The following is a 22,685-nucleotide window of genomic DNA, read 5'->3' as shown; positions in this document are numbered from 1 at the left end:
TTACTTCACTCCTGATGAAGGGTTTTGGCCCGAAACATCGTCACTACCTCCTCCCATAGATGCTGTCTGGCCTGCTGAGTTCTGCCAGCATTTTGTGTTTTTATTTATTTCCAGCATCTGCAGATTCACTCGTGTTGCCAGTCATTAATAATGCTGACAGCAAGAACTACCAGAAAATTATGAGAGAAACAAAAAGCATCCAGTGAGCAGCAGTTCTGTGGGTGAAAATGAGAGAGGTTAGAGAGAATGACCAAACTAGTTCAAGCTGACAGGGAGGTGACACTCATTCATGGCACCACACGTTACAAACAGCGATGGGCGGAAGAGCATCTCCAAATATGTTGAACCTTGAAATGGATGGGCCACAGCAGCAGAAGACCATGAACATACATTCAGTGGCCACTTTATAAGTTACAGGAGGTCATGGCTCCAGACCCACACTACAAACTTGTATATTTTTTTTACATTTAAACGGGACAAGCAAGCACAGTCAGTTCTCAGCTCTGCCTCTTCAGGGAAACACTAGTCGCTGGAAGTCAGTTTTGTTAGTGCACTTTTTATTTGCCATTTCATAAGAGAGGAGAGAACAATTTACGTGTGCAGTTATGTAGATGTGGTAGTTACATAAGAAGATTAATATTCACTTCTTCTCCAGAAACCAGACTCCAGGTTCGATGTGTGCATGTGCACCCCATTAATTCCCTATCTATACCATTGAACATTCAGTCATTTGATGGATGCTACCACAACTACTTTGGCCATTCAGAATCCATTCATACAAGTTTATTTTTTCTTATTAAAGACAATGAATAATGAAGAGTTTGAGTCAAACCTGTCGTTTTTAATCAGCTGACTACGCCAGATCACATCAATACTCAAGATTAAACAGATACATCTGCACACCCCGCCACCCCATCCATCTCGAGTGTTAACCTCATGGTGTCAAGGGACTGCCTAAAGTCCTCCTGGTGAAGTAAAAGCCAAACATATGAGAATAAAAGAATTTAACATTTCACAGGTTAGAATCTCATGACCCGATTGAACACATACTGATTATACACTGCTGCATCAGGCCTGATCTTCCCTCATGATAGTTGAAATCCAGTTAATGAAAAAAGATGTCCGAACATAAACTCCTGGCTTCATCGCCACTGCGCAGCCGAGTCCCCATGATGTCACTCCTTGGAGGATGTATTTGCCCTGGGCATTTGGGCAGACCAAAGGACCTCCACTGTCTCCCTAGAAAACACCACAATTGAGGCATGAACTGATAGGGCAACACAGATCTAACCTCATTCATAAAAAGCAGATTAAGATTGAAAGATTGAACTTCAATCTTAATATCAATAAGGTTGAAAGAGTACAGTGAAAATTTAGAAGGGTATTGCCGGATAGGGTTCCAATCTGGCTCCAAGACCCGGAGAACAACAAAGAAGACACTATGAAAGCTGTAGGCTTTCACCCACCAGTGCCCGAGAAAGATCCTAATCATCAGATGGACTGACAGTAACCAACCAGACACTGTGGCAAAACACCAACCATCAATCCATTGAAATACAAACACGCAAAAGGAAATGGAGATGGGTTCGCCACACCCTGAGGAAGCCAACCAACAACATCACTAGGCAGAATCCCCAGGGAAAGAGATAAATGTTCAAAGAACACATGGAGAAGAGACATAGAAGCTGAAATTATACAATGGGAACATTTCAGGTCCATCGTCAAGAAACTAGCTCGGAGCAGAGGACGATGGAGATGGGAAGACATCCGTCGCCTTTGCTCCACTGGGAGCTAAGGGCCCAAGAAGAAGGAGTTGTCAGGATTTGAGGATCAAGTTATAGGGGAATATTAGGACTTTAATCCCTGGAGTATAGGAGAATGAGAGGAGATTTGATAGTGGTATACAAAATTATGAGGGGTATAGATGGGGTAAATGCAAACAGACTGAGGTTGAGGCATGAACTGATAGGGCAACACAGATCTAACCTCATTCATAAAAAGCAGATTAAGATTGAAAGATTGAACTTCAATCTTAATATCAATAAGGTTGAAAGAGTACAGTGAAAATTTAGAAGGGTATTGCCGGATAGGGTTCCAATCTGGCTCCACTGAGGTTGGGTGAGACTAGAACTAGAGGTCACAGGTTAAGGGTGAAAAATTTAAGGGGAACCTGAGAGGGAACTAATTTACTCAGAGGGTGGTGGGAGTGTGGAATGAGCTGCCAACGCAACTGGTGGATGCGGGGTCAATTTCAACATTTAAGAGAAATTTGGATAGATGCATGGATGAGAGGGTGTATGGAGGGCTGTGGTCCTGGTGAAACTTGATGTGACTAGGCAGAATAGTAGTTCAGCGTGGACTAGTTAGGTTGTGGGGCCGGTTTCTGTGCTGTTGTGTTCTATGACTCTAATGGCCGAGCAATCAGTTGAGAACCCTCTCACTCTGTAACCATAGTGTAATTGAGTCATACAGAAACAATGTCCAAGCTAACCCTTTTGCCACCTACAGGCCAAACTTTGGGTAATGACTGGCCTGCAGATAATTTTGACAATAGGTCAGAAAGTGTACAGATGTCACTTGATATGGTCACCTTCTAATGAATGGCGTCAATAGCGTGCAGAGAAGATTTATGAGGATATTGTCAGAACTTGATAGCCTGAGTTATAGGGAGAGGCTGGTCAGACCAGGTCTTCATTCCTTGGAACCTAGGAGAATAAAGGGTGACCTTATAGAAATGCTTAAAATTATAAGACATGGATCATAAGTCTTTGCCAGGGTATGGGAGACCAAAACTGAGGGGCATGGATTTAGCATGAGATTTTAAAGATTTAAAAGGGATCTGAGGGGCAACTTCTTCCACAGAGAAGCTGGAACATAGAAATCTACAGCACACTACAGGCCCTTCGGCCCACAATGTTGTGCCGACCATGTAACCTACTCTAGAAACTGCCTAGAATTTCCCTACCGCACAGCCCTCTTATTTTTTTTTAAATGAGTATATGAAGTAAGCTGCTAGAGGAAGTGGTTGAGGCAGGAATTTACGAAGTACTTGGACAGGTACATGGAGGGTCAGAGCTTTGAGGGATATGGGGTTGCTGGGTGGTCAGCATTGACTGGGTCTGATCCATGCTGTATTGCCCTTTGATGTATGACTAAAAGTACAAATGACCACCACAATGACTAAAAATGGAAAGGGAGGGAGATTGAGAGATTGAGAGAATGAGAATTGTTCTGTTGTTTCTCGGAATGAATGTATGTTTGTATATCAGACTTCTGAGTTTAAAATACCATGAGATCTTGCTTGTATGTAGTAGGTGTTGGTAACTCAGGAACAGCTGGTAAATAATCCCACATCCCTGCACAAGGTTAATATCTTTCTATACCTTGCCTGTTTAAATTAATTATAAACCCCTGTTGCCTTTTGTAACAAGTGATCTTTCTCCTCCTCAAATGCACTCAGCAATTTTTCCTCCACAGTTCTCTGCAGGAATTTCTCCTCCTCTCAGTCCTAAACCCCTTACCCCATGCCCCATGGCTGGAATCCTTCAGCTGATAAGTGTTTTACCTGTCACAGAACATAGAACACTACAGCAGAGTACAGGCCCTTCAACCTACAATGTTGTGCCGACATTTATACATACTCTAGGATAAATGTAACCCTTCCCTCCTACATAACCCTCCATTTTTCTATCATCCATGTGCCTAACTAAGTTTTTTAAAAAAATGTCCCTAATATATGTCTAACACCACTCCTGACAGGGCACTCTGTTCACTCACCACTCTGTGTAAAGAATTTACCCTGACATCCCCGCCCTTATATTTTCCTCCAATTCATCTGAAAGTTATATCCCCTCGTATCAGCCGTTTCCACCCAGGGAAAGAGTCTCTGCCAATCCACTCTCCCCATGCCTCTTATCATCTTGTACACCTCGATCAAATTGCTTTTCATCCTCGTGTTAAACAACTGGAGCTGCAGCTCGATGACCTTTGGCTCGTTAGGAAAAGCAAAGGGGTGACAGACAGGAGCTACAGAGACAGATAAATGGGTGACTGGAAGAAGAGGGAAGGGGGAACTCCAGACTGTGGCCATCCCCCTCAACAATAAGTACTCCATTTTGAGTACTGTTGTGGGCGATGACCAACCTGTGGAAGCAACTGCGGCTGCGCCTCTGGCACTGAGTCTGACCCTGTGGCTCAGAAGGGTAGGGAACTGAAGAGGATAGCAGCAGTAATAGGGGACTCTATAGTCAGGAGGACAGAGGTGATTCTGTGGACACGAAAAAGAAATGCAAATGGTACTTTGCCTCCCCAGTGCCAGGGTCTGTTAATTTTCTGGACACGTCCGTAATATCCTGAAAAGGGAGGGTCAGCAGCTGGAAGTCATGGTACATATTGGTACCAACGACATAGGTAGAAATAGGGAGGAAGTCCTGAAAACAGAATGCAGGGAGTTAGGAAGGAAGCTGAGAAGCAGGACCTCAAGGGTAGTAGCCTCAGGATTGCTGCCGGTGCCACATGACAGTGAGGATAGGAATAGAATGAGGTGTCAGATAAATGCATGACAGATGAATTGAAATGGGGGCCGGGAGACAGATTTCTGGATAACTGGGGCCTCTTCTGGGGCAGGTGGGACCTGTACAAAAGGGACGGGTTGCACTTGAATCCGAGGGGGACCAATATTTTTGCAGGTAGATTTACTAGAGCTCTTTACTAGAGCAGGGGGATGAGAACCAGTATGGTAGAACTGAGAATGAGCCAGTAGGTTTACAAGGAGATGATGAGTGCAACATGAATGTAAGGAAGGACAATGTAATAGTACAAATGTAGACAGAGCAAAGGGTTAAATTGTACCACAGAGGCAAAATTCAAAAGGGTGAAGAATGCAGGACTGAAGGTGCAGTATTTAAATGACATTTTAGGCATCACTGAGCTGTGGCTGAAAGGAAACAGTATTATGAAGGACCCCATGCACTCCTCATACAATCTCTTCTCCCTCCTGCCATCTGGGAAAAGGCTCCAAAGCATTCAGGCTCTCACGACCAGACTATATAACAGTTTCTTCCCCCAAGCTATGACTCCTCAATACCCGAAGCCTGGACTGACACCTTGCCCTACTGTCCTGTTTATTATTTATTGTAAAGCCTGCACTGTTTTTGTGCACTTTATGCAGTCCAGTGTGGGTCTGTAGTCTAGTATAGCTTTCTCTGTGTTTTTTTTATTACGTAGTTCAGTCTAGTTTTTTGTACTGTGTCATGTAAACCATGGTCCTGAAAACCGTTGTCTCATTTTTACTATGCACTGTACCAGCAGTTATGGTCGAAATGACAATAAAAGTTGACTTGACTTGACTTGAAGAAGGCCATAGTTGGGAGCTTCACATCAAAGGATGTATCAATAGGACAGGCAGGAAGGCATAGGCAGTGGTGTGGCTCTATTGGTAAGACATGGAATTACATCTTAAGAAAGGTGACATAGGGACAGAGAATGTTGTATCTTTCTGGATGGAGGGTAAACTGTAAGGGTTAAAAATCCATTATGGGTATCATATATAGGCCTCCAAATAGTAAACAAGATGGGGGGTGGGGTTGAGATTACAAAGGAAGCTGGAAAAGCCATGAAAAAAGGGTAATATCACAATTGTAATGGGGGACTTTAAGATGCAAAGGGATTGGGAAAATCAGGTTGGTGTCAGATTGCAAGAGAGGGAATTTGTTGAATGCCTTTTTAGAGCAGCAGTGGTTGAGTTGACCTGGGGAAAGACTATCTTAGATTGGGTGTAATAACCTAGATCTTATCAGGGAGCTTAATGTAAAGGAACCCTCAGGAGACAGTAATCATGATATGATTGAATTCATACTGCAGTCTGATAGGGAGAAGCACAAGTCACATGTATCAGTATCACAATGGAATAAAGGGAATTCCAGAGGCATGAGAGAGGAGCTTGCCCAGGTGGATTGGTGGGGGATACTGGTGGGGATGATGGCACGGCAGAGAGGGCTGAAGTTTCTGGGAATAGTTCTCAAGGCACAGGATAGGTATGTCCCACAGAAGTTGTTCTCAAATGACAGGGATAGGCAACTGTGGCTGACAAGGGAAGTTAAAGACTGCATAAAAGTCAAGGAAAGAGCATATATAGGGTAGCAAAAGTGAGTGGGAAGTTAAATGATTGGGAATCTTTTAAAACCTAAAAAAAGGCAACTAAAAAAAGGGAAAAGTTGAAATATGAAGGCAAACTAGTCAATAATATAAAACAGGATACTAAATTTTATTTCAGTTATATAAAGAGTAAAAGGGAGGTGAGAGTTGATATTGGACCACTGGAAAATAACTCTGGTGAGGTAGTAATGGGGGGCAAAAAAAACGGCAGCTGAACTCACTTTGCATTTGTCATCGCTGTGGAAGACACTAGCAGTGTGCCAAAAGTCCATGAGTGTCAGGGAGCTGGAGTGAGTGCCATTGCTATTACAAAGTGTTAAGCAAACTCAAAGGTCTCAAGGTCACCTGGGCCAGATGGATTACATCCCAGAGTCCTGAGAGAGGTTGCTGAAGAGGTAACAGATGTATTGGTCATGATCTTTCAATAATCACTTGATTCTAGCATGGTCCCGGAGGAGTGGAAAATTGCAAATGTCACTCCACTCTTTAAGAAGGTGGAAGGCAAAAGAAAGGAAATTATAGGCTAGTTAGCCTAACCTCAGTGGTTGGGAAAGTGTTGGAGTCTATTATTAAGGCTGAGACTAATGATAAAATAAGTTAAAGTCAGCATGATTTCAAAGTCAGGGAAATCTTGCCTGACAAATCTGTAACAAGCAGGATGGACAAAGGAGAAGCAGTAAATGACATTTAATTGGATTTTCAGAAGGCATTTGATAAGGTTCCTCACATGAACCTGCATAACAAGATAAAATCCTATGGTGTTACAGGAAAGATACTGGCATGAACAGAGGAATGGCTGACAGGCAAGAGGCAGCAAGTGGGAATAAAGGGGGCTTTTCCAGTTTGTTGCCAGTGACTAGTGGTGTTCCTCAAGGGTCAGTATTGAAAACCATTACTTTTCAAACTAATCATTGTTTGTCAGTGAATTGGATAATGGAATTGATCACTTTGTGGCAAAGTTTGTGGATGATACGAAGATAGGTGGAGGGGTAGATAGTGGTGAGGAAGCATTGCAATTGAAGCAGGACTTAGGCAAATTGGAAGAAAGGGCAAAAAAGTGGAATACAGTGTTGGGAAATGTATGATAATGCATTTTGGAAAAAGGAATAGTGCGAACCATTATGTAAATGTGGAGAAGGTTCAAACTTCAGAGGTGTAAGGGAACTTAGGAGTCCTCGTGCAAGACTCCCAAAAGGTTCATTTACAGGTTGAGTCTGTGGTAAAGAAGCCAAATTCAATGTTGGTATTTATTTCAAGAGGAATAGAATATAAAAGCAAGGAGATAAGACACTAGTCAAGCCACTTTTGGAGTATTGTCAACAGTTTTGGGTCCCATATCTTAGAAATGATGTGTTGTCATTGGAGAGAGTCCAGAGGAGGTTCACAAAGATCATTCTGGGGGTGAAGGGGCTAGCATCTGAAGAGCATTTGGCAGCTTTGGGCCCGTACTCACTGGAATTTAGAAGAATGTGGGAGTAATCTCATTGAAACCTACTGAATGTTGAAAGGACTAGATAGGATGGATGTGGAGAGGATGTTTACTGTGGTGGGGGTATTCAGAACTAGAGGGCACAGCCTTAGAATTGAGGGGTGACCTTTTAGAATGGAAGTAAGGAGGATTTTTTTTTAGCCACAGAGCGCAATGCTCTGGCACAGACTGCGATGGAGGCCAAATCCATGGGTATTGTTAAGGCAGAAGTTGATAGTTTCCTGATTGGTCTGAGCATCAAAGGATATGAGGTTGAGTGGAATCTGGGATCAGCTGTGATGGAATCTGGGAGCAGACTCAATGAGCTGAATGGCTTAATTCTACTTCCATGTCTTATGACCTCCTTGACTTCACAGAAAAAAGCCCCATTTTGCTCAGCTTATCATCGTAAGACATACCCTGTAGCATCCTGGTAAATCTTCTCTGCACCCTCCCTAAAGCTTCCACATCCTTCCTATAAAGAGCTGACCAGAACAGAACACAATACATCCAGTGTGGCTTAACCAGGGTTTTAGAGAGCTGCAACGGATTTGAACTCAGTTCACTGACTACTAAAGGCCAATGTACCCTATCAACCTGCAACAATCGCTAGGAGAATCTTGATCTGTTCAGTGCTGGGCTGGCTGATTTTTGGCAATCTGTTACTGGGATGTGGGTCATTTTCCAAATATGCTTCCTGAAGTCAGAGGCCGAATGTCTTTGAATCCACTAGAGGCTGGAGGCCGATGATGGCCTGTCCTGGTGTTAGAGGACAGTGTCTGTTGTTGGGAGGTAGGAATGGGCCTTGTTCACTCAGGAGATTCTGGTCTATGTTGCCCTGCTGAGCATGGTAGGCATGCTCTGTTGGCACCAGAATACCTGGCTGTGTTGATGGCTAACACAAATGATGCATTCGCTGCATGTTTTGATGTACATGTGGTAAATCTGAATCTAACAAAGCAACCTGGACCCTGAGCCACAGAACTTCAGGGCAGGTGGATGGGAATCAGAGTCAAGGTTAATACCACCAGCATCTGTTGTGAAGTGTGTTAACTTATGGCAACAGTATGATGAAATACCTGATAAATAAGTACAGAGAAAAACAGGAATTATAGTAAATATATAGTCAAGTTAACACAAGTAATGCAAATTACTAATGCAGTCAGGTAATGTTCATGGGTTCAATGTCCATTTAGGAATCGGATGGCAGAGGGGAAGAAGCTGTTCCTGAATCACCGAGTGTGTGCCTTCAGGCTTCTGTATCTCCTTCCTGATGGTAGATCCTTAATGATGGGGATCCTTAATGATGGACGCTGCCTTTCTAAGGCACCGCTCCTTGAAGATGTATTGGATACAACAGAGGCTGGTACCCATGATGAAACGAACTAATTTTACAAGTTTCTGCAACCTGCTTCAATCCTGCGCAGTAGCCCTCACCTCCACACCAGACAGTGATGCAGCCAGTCAGAATGCTCTCCATGGTACATTGTAGACGTTTTCAAGTGTTTTAGCTGACAAACCAAATCTCCTGAAACTCCTCATGAAATATAGCCGCTATCTTGCCTTCTTTATGTTGTGTCCAGGTCGGGAAGAGCCTGGGGCCAACTTTCTCCGGTGTCTCCGGAATCATCATCTCAGTTCATACTGGTTACATTTTAACTTGTGTCGTAAATGCACTGTATTATTTGTTAATTTATTTGTGGTCAACTCAGTTGGTTAGCCTGGCCCTTGTGAGAGGCTGATGAGCAGGTCAGGCAGATCAGGGAACTACACGAAATCTGACATACCTCTATAATTCCCCCACACTTTCATGAGACCACCCTCCCCTCCTTTCTTGTCAGTCTCCTTGCATAAAGGACTCCGGGGGATAACTTCTTATTCCACATAGTCGTCCAGCTTACCACACTGTGCAGCGCTCATTGAGAACTGTGATTACAGAGTGTAGTTTGGTAAGCTATGTGTAATATTTCTGTTTAAAGAATTAAGTGGAAAGATAACCAATTCCTGAAGATATTGAGGCAAGCCAAGCTCTCCCCACCCCTATTTTACAGGAGCACTGTTGAGAGTGTCCTGGCCAGCTACATCACCGCCTGGTCAGGGAATTGTAAGATACCTGATTGCAACTCCCTACCAAGGATTGTGAGGACTGCTGAGAGAATTATCGGGGACTCTCTTCCACTCATCTGAGATATCTAACAGGAGCACAGCACACGCAGGGCCCTCAGCATTGTCAGTGACCTCTCCCACCTGTACCACAATATCTTTGACCCCCTACCATTAGGCAAGAGGTACTGAAGCCTTAGGATGGGAACTGTTAGGTTCAGAAACAGCTTCTGCCCCCAGGCTGTGAGACTACTGAACTCCCTGCCACCAGCCAGGTTATTATCACATATGAAGCACCAGTTGAGTTATGGTGTTTACTTCTTAATGTGCATTGTGTAGCTTATTATTTGTTACCTTATCTGTGGTAATATCACCTTATGTTGTGTGTGAGTTATATGTACTGAGTTGTGCACGTTGGTCCAGAGGAACATTAGAAACAGAAAGATAGAAAGCCTACAGCACAATACAGGCCCTTTGGCCCACAACACTGTGCCGAACATGTACTTTCTTTAGAAATTACCTAGGATTACCCATAGCCCTCTATTTTTCTAAGCTCCATGTATGTATCCAAGAGTCTCTTAAAAAACCCTATCATATCTGTCATATCTGCCCCCACCACTGTCACTGGCAGCCTATTCCAAGCACTCACCACTCTCTGTGTAAAAAAACTTACCCCTGACATCTCCTCTGTACCTGCTTCCAAGCACCTTAAAAACATGCCCTCTTGTGGCAACCATTTCAGCCCTGGGAAAAAGCCTCTGACTATCCACACGATCAATGCCTCTCATCATCTTATACACCTCTATCAGGTCACCTCTCATCCTCCGTCACTCCAAGGAGAAAAGGCAGAGTTCACTCAACCTATTCTCATGAGGCATATTCCCCAATACAGGCAACATCCTTGTAAATCTCCTCTGCACCCTTTCCATATCAATTGTGGAAGCCCCCAACATTGTTTTGTTTGGCGGTATGCATGCATACAGTTAAATGTCAATAAACTTGAACTTGAATTAAATGAATTCATTAAATACATTCAATTAGGAGTGGGTCTTATACAGTAGGTCAAGTATAATGAGAAAAGGTTAATGGGTAGTCTGAATCCAGGAGATTTTAAGGAAGATATATCAGAATATTAGTAAATTTTATATGAAGACTGAAAAAAGAGCTCAATCTGAAGCCAGCAACAATGGAAACTATTAAGTAATGCAGTATGCACTGGTTGGATAAACTCACAAATTACATTAAAAAAACAACAAACAGCAGGTTGAGCCATATCTGTGCGAGAAAAAGAGATGTCACCATTTCAGAGTGAGACCTTGTATCAGATGCACCCCCACCAGAACTTTTTGCATTACTTCAGATTTCGAGCATCCTCAGTATTTTGCTCCTGACTCACCAGGAGTGAGTGAAAGAGCATGAGGATTCAAGGCAGGTAGTGCAAATGACCTGCATCTGAAACTTATCACTTCCTTGTCCCCCACTGTGTCTGTTCCCAGAGATAATAGTGAGATGATGGGACGGGAACATTAAAAACAGGGACCAGTTCAAACAGTAACCTCTTGTCAATGTAGCCCATCACTAGAAGCCATTCTACACTTTGTGCCCAGACGAGAGCTCACATACCTGGCAGCTGTCGGAACCTCCATCCACATTTCCAGCACACAGCTCCGAGTCCTTCACCTTTCCGTTCAAGTAGTCAGGGCGATTGCAGACTTTATTTTCAAACACTGGGAATCCTACCTCTTTTAAAATCCCATCTCCACCTGTTCCTGAATGTCACAGAAAAAAAATGAAATCAAACGTCAGATCAACTGAAAGGACAGATGTACTAACTGGCAGAGGCCAGCACGAAACAAATCTTCACCATAATTAGGCAGCATGAACTCCAATGAAGTGTAATATATTTAAAACTTCAGTAATACCCAACTAATATTGTAAATATATTGCCTGATGATGCATTCTTTGCTGTTTACATAATTCATTATGTAAAAGTACATGAATGGCATACGTCATTACACCACCACATGCCTCACAGAAGTTAAACTAAGTACAAGTATCTCTAGGCTCATGTGATTTTCTTTTGATTAGTTTCTGAAGTTACAAAACATAACAGAACCTGCTGAAATGAGACATTCAAGTTTTTTTTTAAAAAAAGTACATCTTTTTTTTCCAGAAAAGAGAAAGGGAAATGGCTGGTTTAAAAAAAAAAGCATAGCATGTGTTTCTTCAGAAGGGGAGAGAGATGGTTGAGTTAAATAAAAGGCAGAAAATGGATGAAATTCATGGATTCATAAACAGTAAAGAGCACGTGATAATAATAAATTAAGTAAAAGCAGAAGTTGCTGGCTACATTGGAAAGATAGACATGTTCGATTGCACAATGGATAACTGGATGATTTATACTGAATGCATTGAACAGTATTTTGAAGCAAATAAAATAGCCAATGAGAAATGAGTGCCAGTATTACTGAGTGTAATAGGTAGAAAAGCATACAGTTTGCTTACAATTTTGACTGCTCCAACCAAACCAGCTGAAGCGAGCTTTTGCTGATATCATGAACGTAATGCAGAAACACTTAGAACCAAAATAATTGTTGACTGCAGAATGCTATAGGTTTCATAAGCAGAATCAAAAGGAAGGGGACTGCATTTCAGCAAGCATAACTGAATTAAAGAAATTGCCTGAGTATTGTCATTTTAGTAATGGGCTTAATGATGTACTGGGAAATTGTTCAGTTTGTGGAATCTTACAAAAAAGCTTTCAAAATTGCCTCCTAGTTGAAACACAACTCACATTTAAAAGAGCAGCTGAAATCACTGTATCAATCGAAATACAATTTGAGTTACAGTCAGGAATAAAAGTGAGCATGAACAAAATTGCAATGACTAAACAGAAAATCTGCCTGACTGAACAAATTTTGTTACTGCTGTGGCAGGGGCTCACATACACCAGACTAGTGCAGTTTCAAAGGCAAAACTTGCAGAGAATGCAACAAAGTAAGACACATACAAAGAGCATGAGGGCAGACAGAAATAAATGGACAACACAGGGAAGAGAAAAAGGTTGAGTCAAGTTGCAGTTTCAAAAATAGCACTAATCTGCATGCTGTTGATGAAAAATCTGATAAGGATGAGAGTGACACAGGACTAAGTAGCCTTGAGATTCACATCGTGAAAACTAACAGGAAGGAAGCAACATGGCTTACAGCAGATGTGAACAGCAAATTAATTAAAATGGAATGGGATACTGGTTTCTCTGTTTCACTCATTTCACAAAATAAGTTTGAACAGCATTTCAAAAATACCGAACTGAAGCCTGCAGATATCCAACAAAGGACTTATACTGGAGAAAGGATAACTCCTGTGGGAATGACTTTCGTAACAGTGAAATGTAACAACCAACAAGCCACATTGGCCTTGTATGTGGTATAAAAACCAGGAAGGCCAGCATTGTGGGTCTGTGATTGGCTGAGACAACTACAACTTGATTTGGTATCCATCCACCATTTGTATGCCACACCGCCTGCAGTAGAGTCAACTGAAAGTGAATTAAGAAAGGGACTGGATGATACTACAGCAGTGTTCAAGGATGGCACTGGAAAACTCAAAACATGTCAAGGGTAAACTAAAAATGCCACACCCAAGTTTTACAGGGCTTGTCCAGTTCCTTACACCATCCGTGATAAAGTAGTCAGTGAGCTAGATTGCATGGAGTCTGAAGGAATGTGTTCTAAGGTTGAATGAGTCCATGGGCAACACCAGTGGTCCCAGTAGCCAAGTATGGGTCTGTCAGGATCTGAGGTGATTTTAAGATCACCATCAACTATGTACTGAAAGTAGATCAAAACCCTCTACCCAGGATAGTAGGTAGTTTTGTAAATCTTTCTGGAGGAAAACACTTTGGCAAGTGATCGTAGCCGAGGTCTACCTACAGATGGAAATAGAAGAAGTGTCTTAAAGTGTTTCTCACCATAAATACTTACAGAGAGCTTTATCACTATAATAGGCTTATTTCAGAATCAGAATCAGGTTTATTATCACCGGCATGTGACGTAAATTTGTTAACTTAGCAGCAGCAGTTCAATGCCATACATAATCTAGCAGAGAAAATAATAATAATAATAAATAAAACAAGTAAATCAATTACATATATTGAATAGATTATTAAAATTTTACTGGGACCACTGGTGTTGCCCATGGACTCATTCAACCTTAGAACACATTCCTTCAGACTCCATGCAATCTAGCTCACTGGCTACTTTATCATGGATGGTGTAAGGAACTGGACAAGCCCTGTAAAACTTGGGTGTGGCATTTTTAGTTTACCCTTGACATTAAAATTGATTATTAATATTTTTTGAAGAAGTTACGAGGAATGTTGACGAGGGTAAGGCAGTGGATGTAGTCTACATGGACTTCAAAGCCTTTGAGAAAGTTCCACATGGAAGGTTAGTTAAGAAGGTTCAGTCGTTAGGTATTAATGCTGGAGTAATAAAATGGATTCAACAGTGGCTAGATGGGAGATGTCAGAGAGTAGTGGTGGATAATTGTTTATCGGGATGGAGGCCGGTGACTAGCGGGGTGCCTCAGGGATCTGTTTTGGGCCCAATGTTGTTTGTAATATACATAAATGATCTGGATGATGGGGTGGTAAATTGGATTAGTAAGTATGCCGATGATACTAAGGTAGGAGGTGTTGTCCATAATGTGGTGGGTTTTCAAAGCTTGCAGGGAGATTTATGCCGGTTAGAAGAATGGGCTGAACGTTGGCAGATGGAGTTTAATGCTGAGAAGTGTGAGGTTCTACATTTTGGCAGGAATAATCCAAATAGAACATACAGGGTAAATGGTAGGGCATTGAGGAATGCAGTGGAACAGAGAGATCTAGGAATAACAGTGCATAGTTCCCTAAAGGTGGAGTCTCATGTAGATAGGGTGGTGAAGAAGGCTTTTGGAACGCTGGCCTTTATAAATCAAAGCATTGAGTACAGAAGTTGGAATGTAATGTTACAATTGTACAAGGCATTGGTAAGGCCAAATTTAGAATATTGTGTGCAGTTCTGGTCACTGAATTATAGGAAAGATATCAATAAATTAGAGAGAGTGCAGAGACGATTTACTAGGATGTTACCTGGGTTTCAGCACTTAAGTTACAGAGAAAGGTTGAACAAGTTAGGTCTCTATTCATTGGAGCGTAGAAGGTTGAGGGGGGATTTGATTGAGGTATTTAAAATTTTGAGAGGGATAGATAGAGTTGACGTGAATAGGTTGTTTCCATTGAGAGTAGGGGAGATTCAAATGAGAGGACATGATTGGAGAGTTAAAGGGCAGAAGTTTAAGGGAAACACAAGGGGGTATTTCTTTACTCAGAGAGTGATAGCTGTGTGGAATGAGCTTCCTGTAGAAGTAGTAGAGGCCAGTTCAGTTGTGTCATTTAAGGTAAAATTGGATAGGTATATGGACAGGAAAGGAGTGGAGGGTTATGGGCTGAGTGCAGGTAGGTGGGACTAAATGAGATTAAGAGTTCGGCATGGATTAGGAGGGCTGAGATGGCCTGTTTCCATGCTGTGATTGTTATATGGTTATATGTTATATGGTTAAATGTGCAAAAACAGAAATACTGTATATAAAAAAAGTGAGGTAGTGTCCAAAGCTTCAATGTCCATTCAGGAATCGGATGGCAGAGGGGAAGAAGCTGTTCCTGAATCACTGAGTGTGTGCCTTCAGGCTTCTGTATCTCCTACCTGATGGTAACAGTGAGAAAAGGGCATACCCTGGGTACTGGAGGTCCTTAATAATAGACGCTGCCTTTCTGAGACACTGCTCCCTAAATATGTCCTGCGTACTTTGTAAGTTAGTGCCCAAGATGGAGCTGACTAGATATTACCACCTTAGAAATATAGGAACATAGAAAACCTACAGCACAATACAGGCCCTTCGGCCCACAAAGTTGTGCTGAACAGCTCCATGTACCTATCCAAAAGCCTCTTAAAAGACCCTATCGTATCCGCCTCCACCACCGTTGCCCGCAGCCCATTCCACGCACTCACCACTCTGAGTAAAAAGCTTACCCTTGATATCTTGTCTGTACCTGCTCCCCAGCACCTTAAACCTGTGTCCTCTTGTGGCAACCATTTCAGCCCTAGGAAAAAGCCTCTGACTATCCACATGATCAATGCCTCTCATCATCTTATACACCTCTATCAGGTCACCTCTCATCCTCCGTAGCTTCAAGGAGAAAAAGCCAAGTTCACTCAACCTATTCTCATAAGGCATGCTCCCCAATCCAGGCAGCATCCTTGTAAATCTCCTCTTCACCCTTTAACCATATAACCATATAACAATCACAGCACGGAAATAGGCCATCTCAGCCCTCCTAGTCCGTGCCGAACTCTTAATCTCACCTAGTCCCACCTACCCGCACTCAGCCCATAACACTCCACTCCTTTCCTGTCCATATACCTATCCAATTTTACCTTAAATGACACAACTGAACTGGCCTCTACTACTTCTACTGGAAGCTCATTCCACACAGCTATCACTCTTTGAGTAAAGAAATACCCCCTCGTGTTTCCCTTAAACTTTTGCCCCCTAACTCTCAAATCATGTCCTCTCGTTTGAATCTCCCCTACTCTCAATAGAAACAGCCTATTCACGTCAACTCTATCTATCCCTCTCAAAATTTTAAATACCTCGATCAAATCCCCCCTCAACCTTCTACGCTCCAATGAATAGAGACCTAACTTGTTCAACCTTTCTCTGTAACTTAAGTGCTGAAACACAGGTAACATCCTAGTAAATCGTCTCTGCACTCTCTCTAATTTATTGATATCTTTCCTATAATTCGGTGATCAGAACTGTACACAATATTCCAAATTTGGCCTTACCAATGCCTTGTACAATTTTAACATTACATCCCAACTTCTGTACCCAATGCTCTGATTTATAAAGGCCAGCATTCCAAAAGCCTTCTTCACCACCCTATCTACATGAGACTCCACCTTTAGGGAACTATGCACTGTTATTCCTAGATCTCTCTGTTCCACTGCATTCCTCAATGCCCTACCATTTACCCTGTATGTTCTATTTGGATTATTCCTGCCAAAATGTAGAACCTCACACTTCTCAGCATTAAACTCCATCTGCCAACGTTCAGCCCATTCTTCTAACCGGCATAAATCTCCCTTCAAGCTTTGAAAACCCACTTCATTATCCACAACACCTCCTACTTTAGTATCATCGGCATTCTTACTAATCCAATTTACCACCCCATCATCCAGATCATTTATATATATTACAAACAACATTGGGCCCAAAACAGATCCCTGAGGCACCCCGCTAGTCACCGGCCTCCATCCCGATAAACAATTATCCACCACTACTCTCTGGCATCTCCCATCTAGCCACTGTTGAATCCATTTTATTACTCCAGCATTAATACCTAACAACTGAACCTTTTTAACTAACCTTCCATGTGGAACTTTGTCAAAGGCCTTGCTGAAGTCCATATAGACTACATCCACTGCCTTACCCTTGTCAACATTCCTCGTAACTTCTTCAAAAAATTCAATAAGGTTTGTCAAACATGACCTTCCATGCACAAATCCATGCTGGCTACTCCTAATCAGATCCTGTCTATCCAGATAATTATAAATACTATCTCTAAGAATACTTTCCATTAATTTACCCACCACTGATGTCAAGCTGACAGGTCTATAATTGCTAGGCTTACTTCTAGAACCCTTTTTAAACAATGGAACCACATGAGCAATACGCCAATCCTCTGGCACAATCCCCGTTTCTAATGACATCTGAAAGATCTCCGTCAGAGCTCCTGCTATCTCTACACAAACTTCCCTCAAGGTCCTGGGGAATATCCTGTCAGGACCTGGAGATTTATCCACTTTTAAATTTCTTAAAAGCGCCAGTACTTCCGCCTCTTTAATTGTCATAGGTTCCATAACTTCCTTACTTGTTTCCCACACCTTACCCAATTCAATATCCTTCTCCTTAGTGAATACCGAAGAGAAGAAATCATTCAAAATCTCTCCCATCTCCCTCGGCTCCACACGTGGCTGACCACCCTGATTCTCTAAGGGACCAATTTTATCCCTCACTATCCTCTTGCTTTTAATATAACTGTAGAAACCTTTCGGATTTACTTTCACCTTATTTGCCAAACCAACCTCATATCTTCTTTTAGCTTTTCTAATCTCTTTCTTAAGATTCCTTTTACATTCTTTATATTCCTTGAGCAATTCCTTTACTCCATGCTGCCTATATCTATTGTAGACATCCCTCTTTTTCCGAACCAAGTTTCTGATATCCCTTGAAAACCATGGTGCTTTCAAACCTTTAACCTTTCCTTTCAACCTAACAGGAACATAAAGATTCTGTACCTTCATACTTTCACCCTTAAATGACCTCCATTTCTCTATTACATCCTTCCCATAAAACAACTTGACCCAATCCACTATCTCTAAATCCCTTCGCATCTCCTCAAAGTTAGCCTTTCTCCAATCAAAAATCTCAACTCTAGGTCCAGTCCCGTCCTTCTCCATAATTATATTGAAGCTAATGCTATTGTGATCAGTGGACCCGAAGTGCTCCCCAACACATACATCTGTCAGCTGATCTATCGCATTCCCTAACAGGAGATCCAACACTGCCCCATCTCTAGTCGGTACTTCTATGTATTGTTGCAAAAAACTATCCTGCACACATTTCACAAAATCTAAACCATCCAGCCCTTTTACAGAATGAGCTTCCCAATCTACGTGTGGAAAATTAAAATCTCCCACAATCACCACCTTGTGTTTGCTACAAATATCTGCTATCTCCTTACACATTTGCTCTTCCAACTCACGCTCCCCATTAGGTGGCCTATAATACACTCCTATCAGTGTTACTGCACCTTTCCCATTCCTCAATTCCACCCAAATAGTCTCCCTAGAGGAGCTCTCTAATCTATCCTTCCAAAGCACCGCCATAAGATTTTCTCGGACAAGCAATGCAACACCTCCTCCTCTGGCCCCTCCTACTCTATCACACCTGAAGCAACTAAATCCAGGAATATTTAGTTGCCAATCACACCCTTCCTGCAACCATATTTCACTAATAGCTACAACATCATAATTCCAGGTATCAATTCACGCTTTAAGCTCATCCACCTTTCTTACAATGCTCTTAGCATTAAAATAGATACATTTAAGATACTCTCCACCTCCTCCTCTCTTTTCATCCCTACCAATGCATTCAAATTTATTATCCTTTTCTTTCTTCTCCCCTACATCTTCAGGCTGAGTGCATCCCTTCTCCATCACCTGCCTTTCTTCCCTCACACACTGTCTACTTACTTGCTCTACTGGTGAACTAACCTCCTCTCCCATAGTTTCCTCAAATGGCTTTCTATGACTTCCACATCCTTCCTGTAGTGAGGCAACCAGAACTGAGCACAGTACTCCAAGTGGGGTCTGACCAGGGCCCTATATAGCTGCAACATTGCCTCTCAGCTCCTAAATCCAATTCCGTGATTAATGAAAGCCAATACACCATACGCCTTTTTAACCACAAAGTCAACCTGAACAGCTTCTTTCGGTCTTGTGCAGTAGCCCCTCCATACCAACTGGTGATGCAGCTGTCAGACTGCTCTCCACTGTACAACAATTGAAGTATTTGAGTGTATTTGTTGACATGCTAAATCGCTTCAAACTCCTAATGAAGTATAGCCGCTGTCTTGCCTTCTTTATGACTACATCAAAGTGTTGGGACCAGGTTAGATCCTCAGAGATCCTGACACCTGGGAACTTGAAGCTGCTCACTCTCACCACTTCTGATCTCTATGAGGATTGGTATGTGTTCCTTCGTCTTACCCTTCCTGAAGTCCACAGTCAGCTCTTTTGTCTTCCTGACATTGAGTGCCAGGTTGTTGCTGCGGCACCACTCCACTAGTTGGCATATCTAGAGCACGTGCGGAGTTGCTGGATACCAGTGCTATCTTCTATAGAAGATGAAGGAATTGGTTGTTGACTTCAGAAGGAGTAGCGGACCGCACGACCCCTCCTACATCGGTGGTGCGCAGGTGGAACAGGTCAAAAGCTTTAGGTTCCTTGTGGTGAATATCACAAATGACCTGACTTGGTCTATCCAAGCAGAATCCACTGCCAAGAAGGCCCACCAGCGCCTTTACTTCCTGAGAAAGCTGAAGAAATTTGGCTTGTCCCCTAAAACCCTCACTAATTTTTATAGATGCACTGTAGAAAGCATTCTTCTAGGGTGCATCACAACCTGTCCAAGACTGGAAGAAGCTGCAGAAGATCATGAACATAGCCCAGCACATCACACAAACCAATCTTCTATCCTTGGACTCACTTTACACCACACGCTGTTGGAGCAGTGCTGCCAGGATAATCAAGGACACGACCCACCCAGCCAACACACTTTCTGTCCCTCTTCCCTCCGGGAGAAGGTTCAGGAGCATGAAGATTCGTATGGCCAGATTTGGGAACAGCTTCTTTCCAACTGTGATAAGACTGCTGAACGGATCCTGACCCGGATCTGGGCCATACCTTCCAAATATCTTGACCTGTCTTGCACTACCTTACTTTCCCTTTTCTATTTTCTAATTATGATTTTATAATTTAAATTTTTATTATATTTACTTTGATTTGTACTCCAGAGAGCGTGAAGCGCAGAATCAAATATCGCTGTGATGATTATACGCTTTAATATCAATTGTTTGGTAAGTATAAAGTATCTCACTCCTGCACACCCTCTCGTCACCACCTGAGATTCTACCAACAGTGGTTGTATCGTCAGCAAATTTATAGATGGTATTTGAGCTATGCCTAGCCACACAGTCATTTGTATATCGAGAGTAGAACGATGGGCTAAGCACACACTCCTGAGGTGCACCAGTGTTGATCGTCAGTGAAGAGGATATGTTATCACCAATCTGCACAGACTTTGGTCTTCTGGTTAAGAAGTCGAGGATCCAATTACAGAAGGAGGTACAGAGGCCCAGGTTCTGTAACTTCTCAATTAGAACTGTGGGAATGATGGTATGAGAGATTGAAAATGTCTTTGAATACACCCACCAGTTGGTTGGCACAGGTTATTAGAGCCTTACCAGGTACTCCGTCAGGACCTTCTGCCTTGTGAGGGTTAAAGACAGCCTAACATTGGCCTCTGAGAGGGAGATCACAGGGTCATCAGGTGCAGTAGGGATCTTCACAGCTGTAGTTGTGTTCTCCCTTTCAAAGCGTGCATAGAAGGCGTTGAGTTCATCTGGTAGTGGAGCATCACTGCCGTTCATACTACCTGTATTGGGTTTCGCTTTGTAGGAAGTAATGTCTTGCAGACCCTGCCAGAGTTGCTGTGCATTTGATATCACCTCCAACCTTACTCAAAATTGTCCCTTTGTCCTTGAAATAGAGCTCTGCAAATCATACCTGGTTTTCTGGTACAGGTCTGGGTTGCCAGACTTGAATTTTTGGAGTAGCATCTGCGCCTGCACTCTGACAGAAAGCAATGTACCAGGTGCTGCAAGGCTGCCCAGGCACCCAGCCAATTGTTAGAGAGGAAAGGTGTCCAGAATGACCAGAGGCACTTGCAGCAGTGCCAGAGCCAATTCCTATAACCACAACGGACGAGACCCCAGAACGTGAGATTGTTGCTCAATTCAATCTCATTGAGACCAAGCCTCACTTTGGGAAGTCTGATCGCCTGGCTGCACTTCTACCCCCTGAATACAGGCAGAGACTGAAGACTGCAGCACCAGCAGTGAGGACCAAGAAGGTTTGGACAAGGGAAGCACAGAGGCACCTACAGGACTGCTTTGAATTGGTGGACTGGACTGTATTCAGGGATTCATCTTCGAATCTGGATGAATATGCCACAGTTGTTACCAATTTTATTAAAACCTGTGTGGATGAATGTGTGCCGATAAAAACTTTCTGTACAATCCCAAACTAAAAGCTGTGGATGAACCAGGGGGCTTTTTCATCTGCTGAGGGTGAGATCTGTGGCATTTAAGTCTGGTGACCCAGGTTGTACAGGAAAACTAGACATGATTTGCGGAGGGCTATTTATTGCAGGGGCAAAAACACAATTCCAACTGAGTTTGCAGGTGACATCGGATGCACATCAACTCTGGCAGGGTTTGCAAGACATTACTTCCTACGAAGCGAAATTCAATAGCATGAATGGCAGCGACGCTTCACTACCAGATGAACTCAACACCTTCTATGCATGCTTTGAAAGGGAATATATAAGTACAGCTGTGAAGATCCTTAGTGCAACCAGTAATCCTGTGATTTCAGTCTCAGAGGCAGATGTTAGACTGTATTTTAAAGAGAGTGAGCCCTCGCAAGGGGGCAGGCCCTGACGGGGTACCTGGTAAGGCTCTGAAAACCTGTGCCAACCAACTAGTGGGAGTATTCAAGGACATTTTTAACCTCTCACTGCTATGGGCAGAAGTTCCCACTTGCTTCAAAAAGGCAACAATTATACCAGTGCCCAAGAGTAGTGTGAACTGACTATCACCCAACAGCACTCACATCTACAGTGAATTTGTGCTTTGACAGGTTGCTCATGGCTAGAATCAACTTCCGTCTCAGCAAGGACCTGGACCCACTGCAATTTGCCTATCACCACAATAGGTCTACAGCAGACGCAATCTCAATGGCTCTTCACACAACCTGGACAATACAAACACCTATGTCAGGATGCTGTTTGTCGATTATAGAACCATAGAAAATTACAGCACAGAAACAGGCCTTTTGGCCCTTCTTGGCTGTGCTGAACCATTTTTCTGCCTAGTCCCACCGACCTGCACCTGGGCCATATCCCTCCAAACCCCTCACATCCATGTACCTGTCCAAGTTTTTCTTAAATGTTAAAAGTGAGCTCACATTCACCACTTCATTCCACACTCCCACCACTCTGTGTGAAGAAGCTC

General features: G+C 42.8%; 1 protein-coding gene across 1 annotated transcript in view; it reads right to left on the bottom strand.

Annotated features, from left to right (window-relative positions):
* The window catches only part of plg (plasminogen), a 97,948-nt gene continuing 75,263 nt past the window's right edge, over positions 1–22,685 (bottom strand). Inside the window, exons 17-18 of the mRNA XM_059985266.1 lie at positions 11,351–11,496; positions 1–1,239 (exon numbers count right to left, since the gene is read on the bottom strand). Coding sequence (XP_059841249.1) covers positions 1,069–1,239; positions 11,351–11,496 — 317 coding nt within the window. The 3' untranslated portion in view covers positions 1–1,068. The remainder of the gene's footprint in view (positions 1,240–11,350; positions 11,497–22,685) is intronic.

The sequence above is a fragment of the Hypanus sabinus genome, chromosome 12 (assembly GCF_030144855.1).
Source record: "Hypanus sabinus isolate sHypSab1 chromosome 12, sHypSab1.hap1, whole genome shotgun sequence".
Taxonomy (NCBI): domain Eukaryota; kingdom Metazoa; phylum Chordata; class Chondrichthyes; order Myliobatiformes; family Dasyatidae; genus Hypanus; species Hypanus sabinus.
The sequence above is the reverse complement of the archived record's forward strand: the minus strand, read 5'-3'. Positions and strand labels throughout refer to the sequence as shown.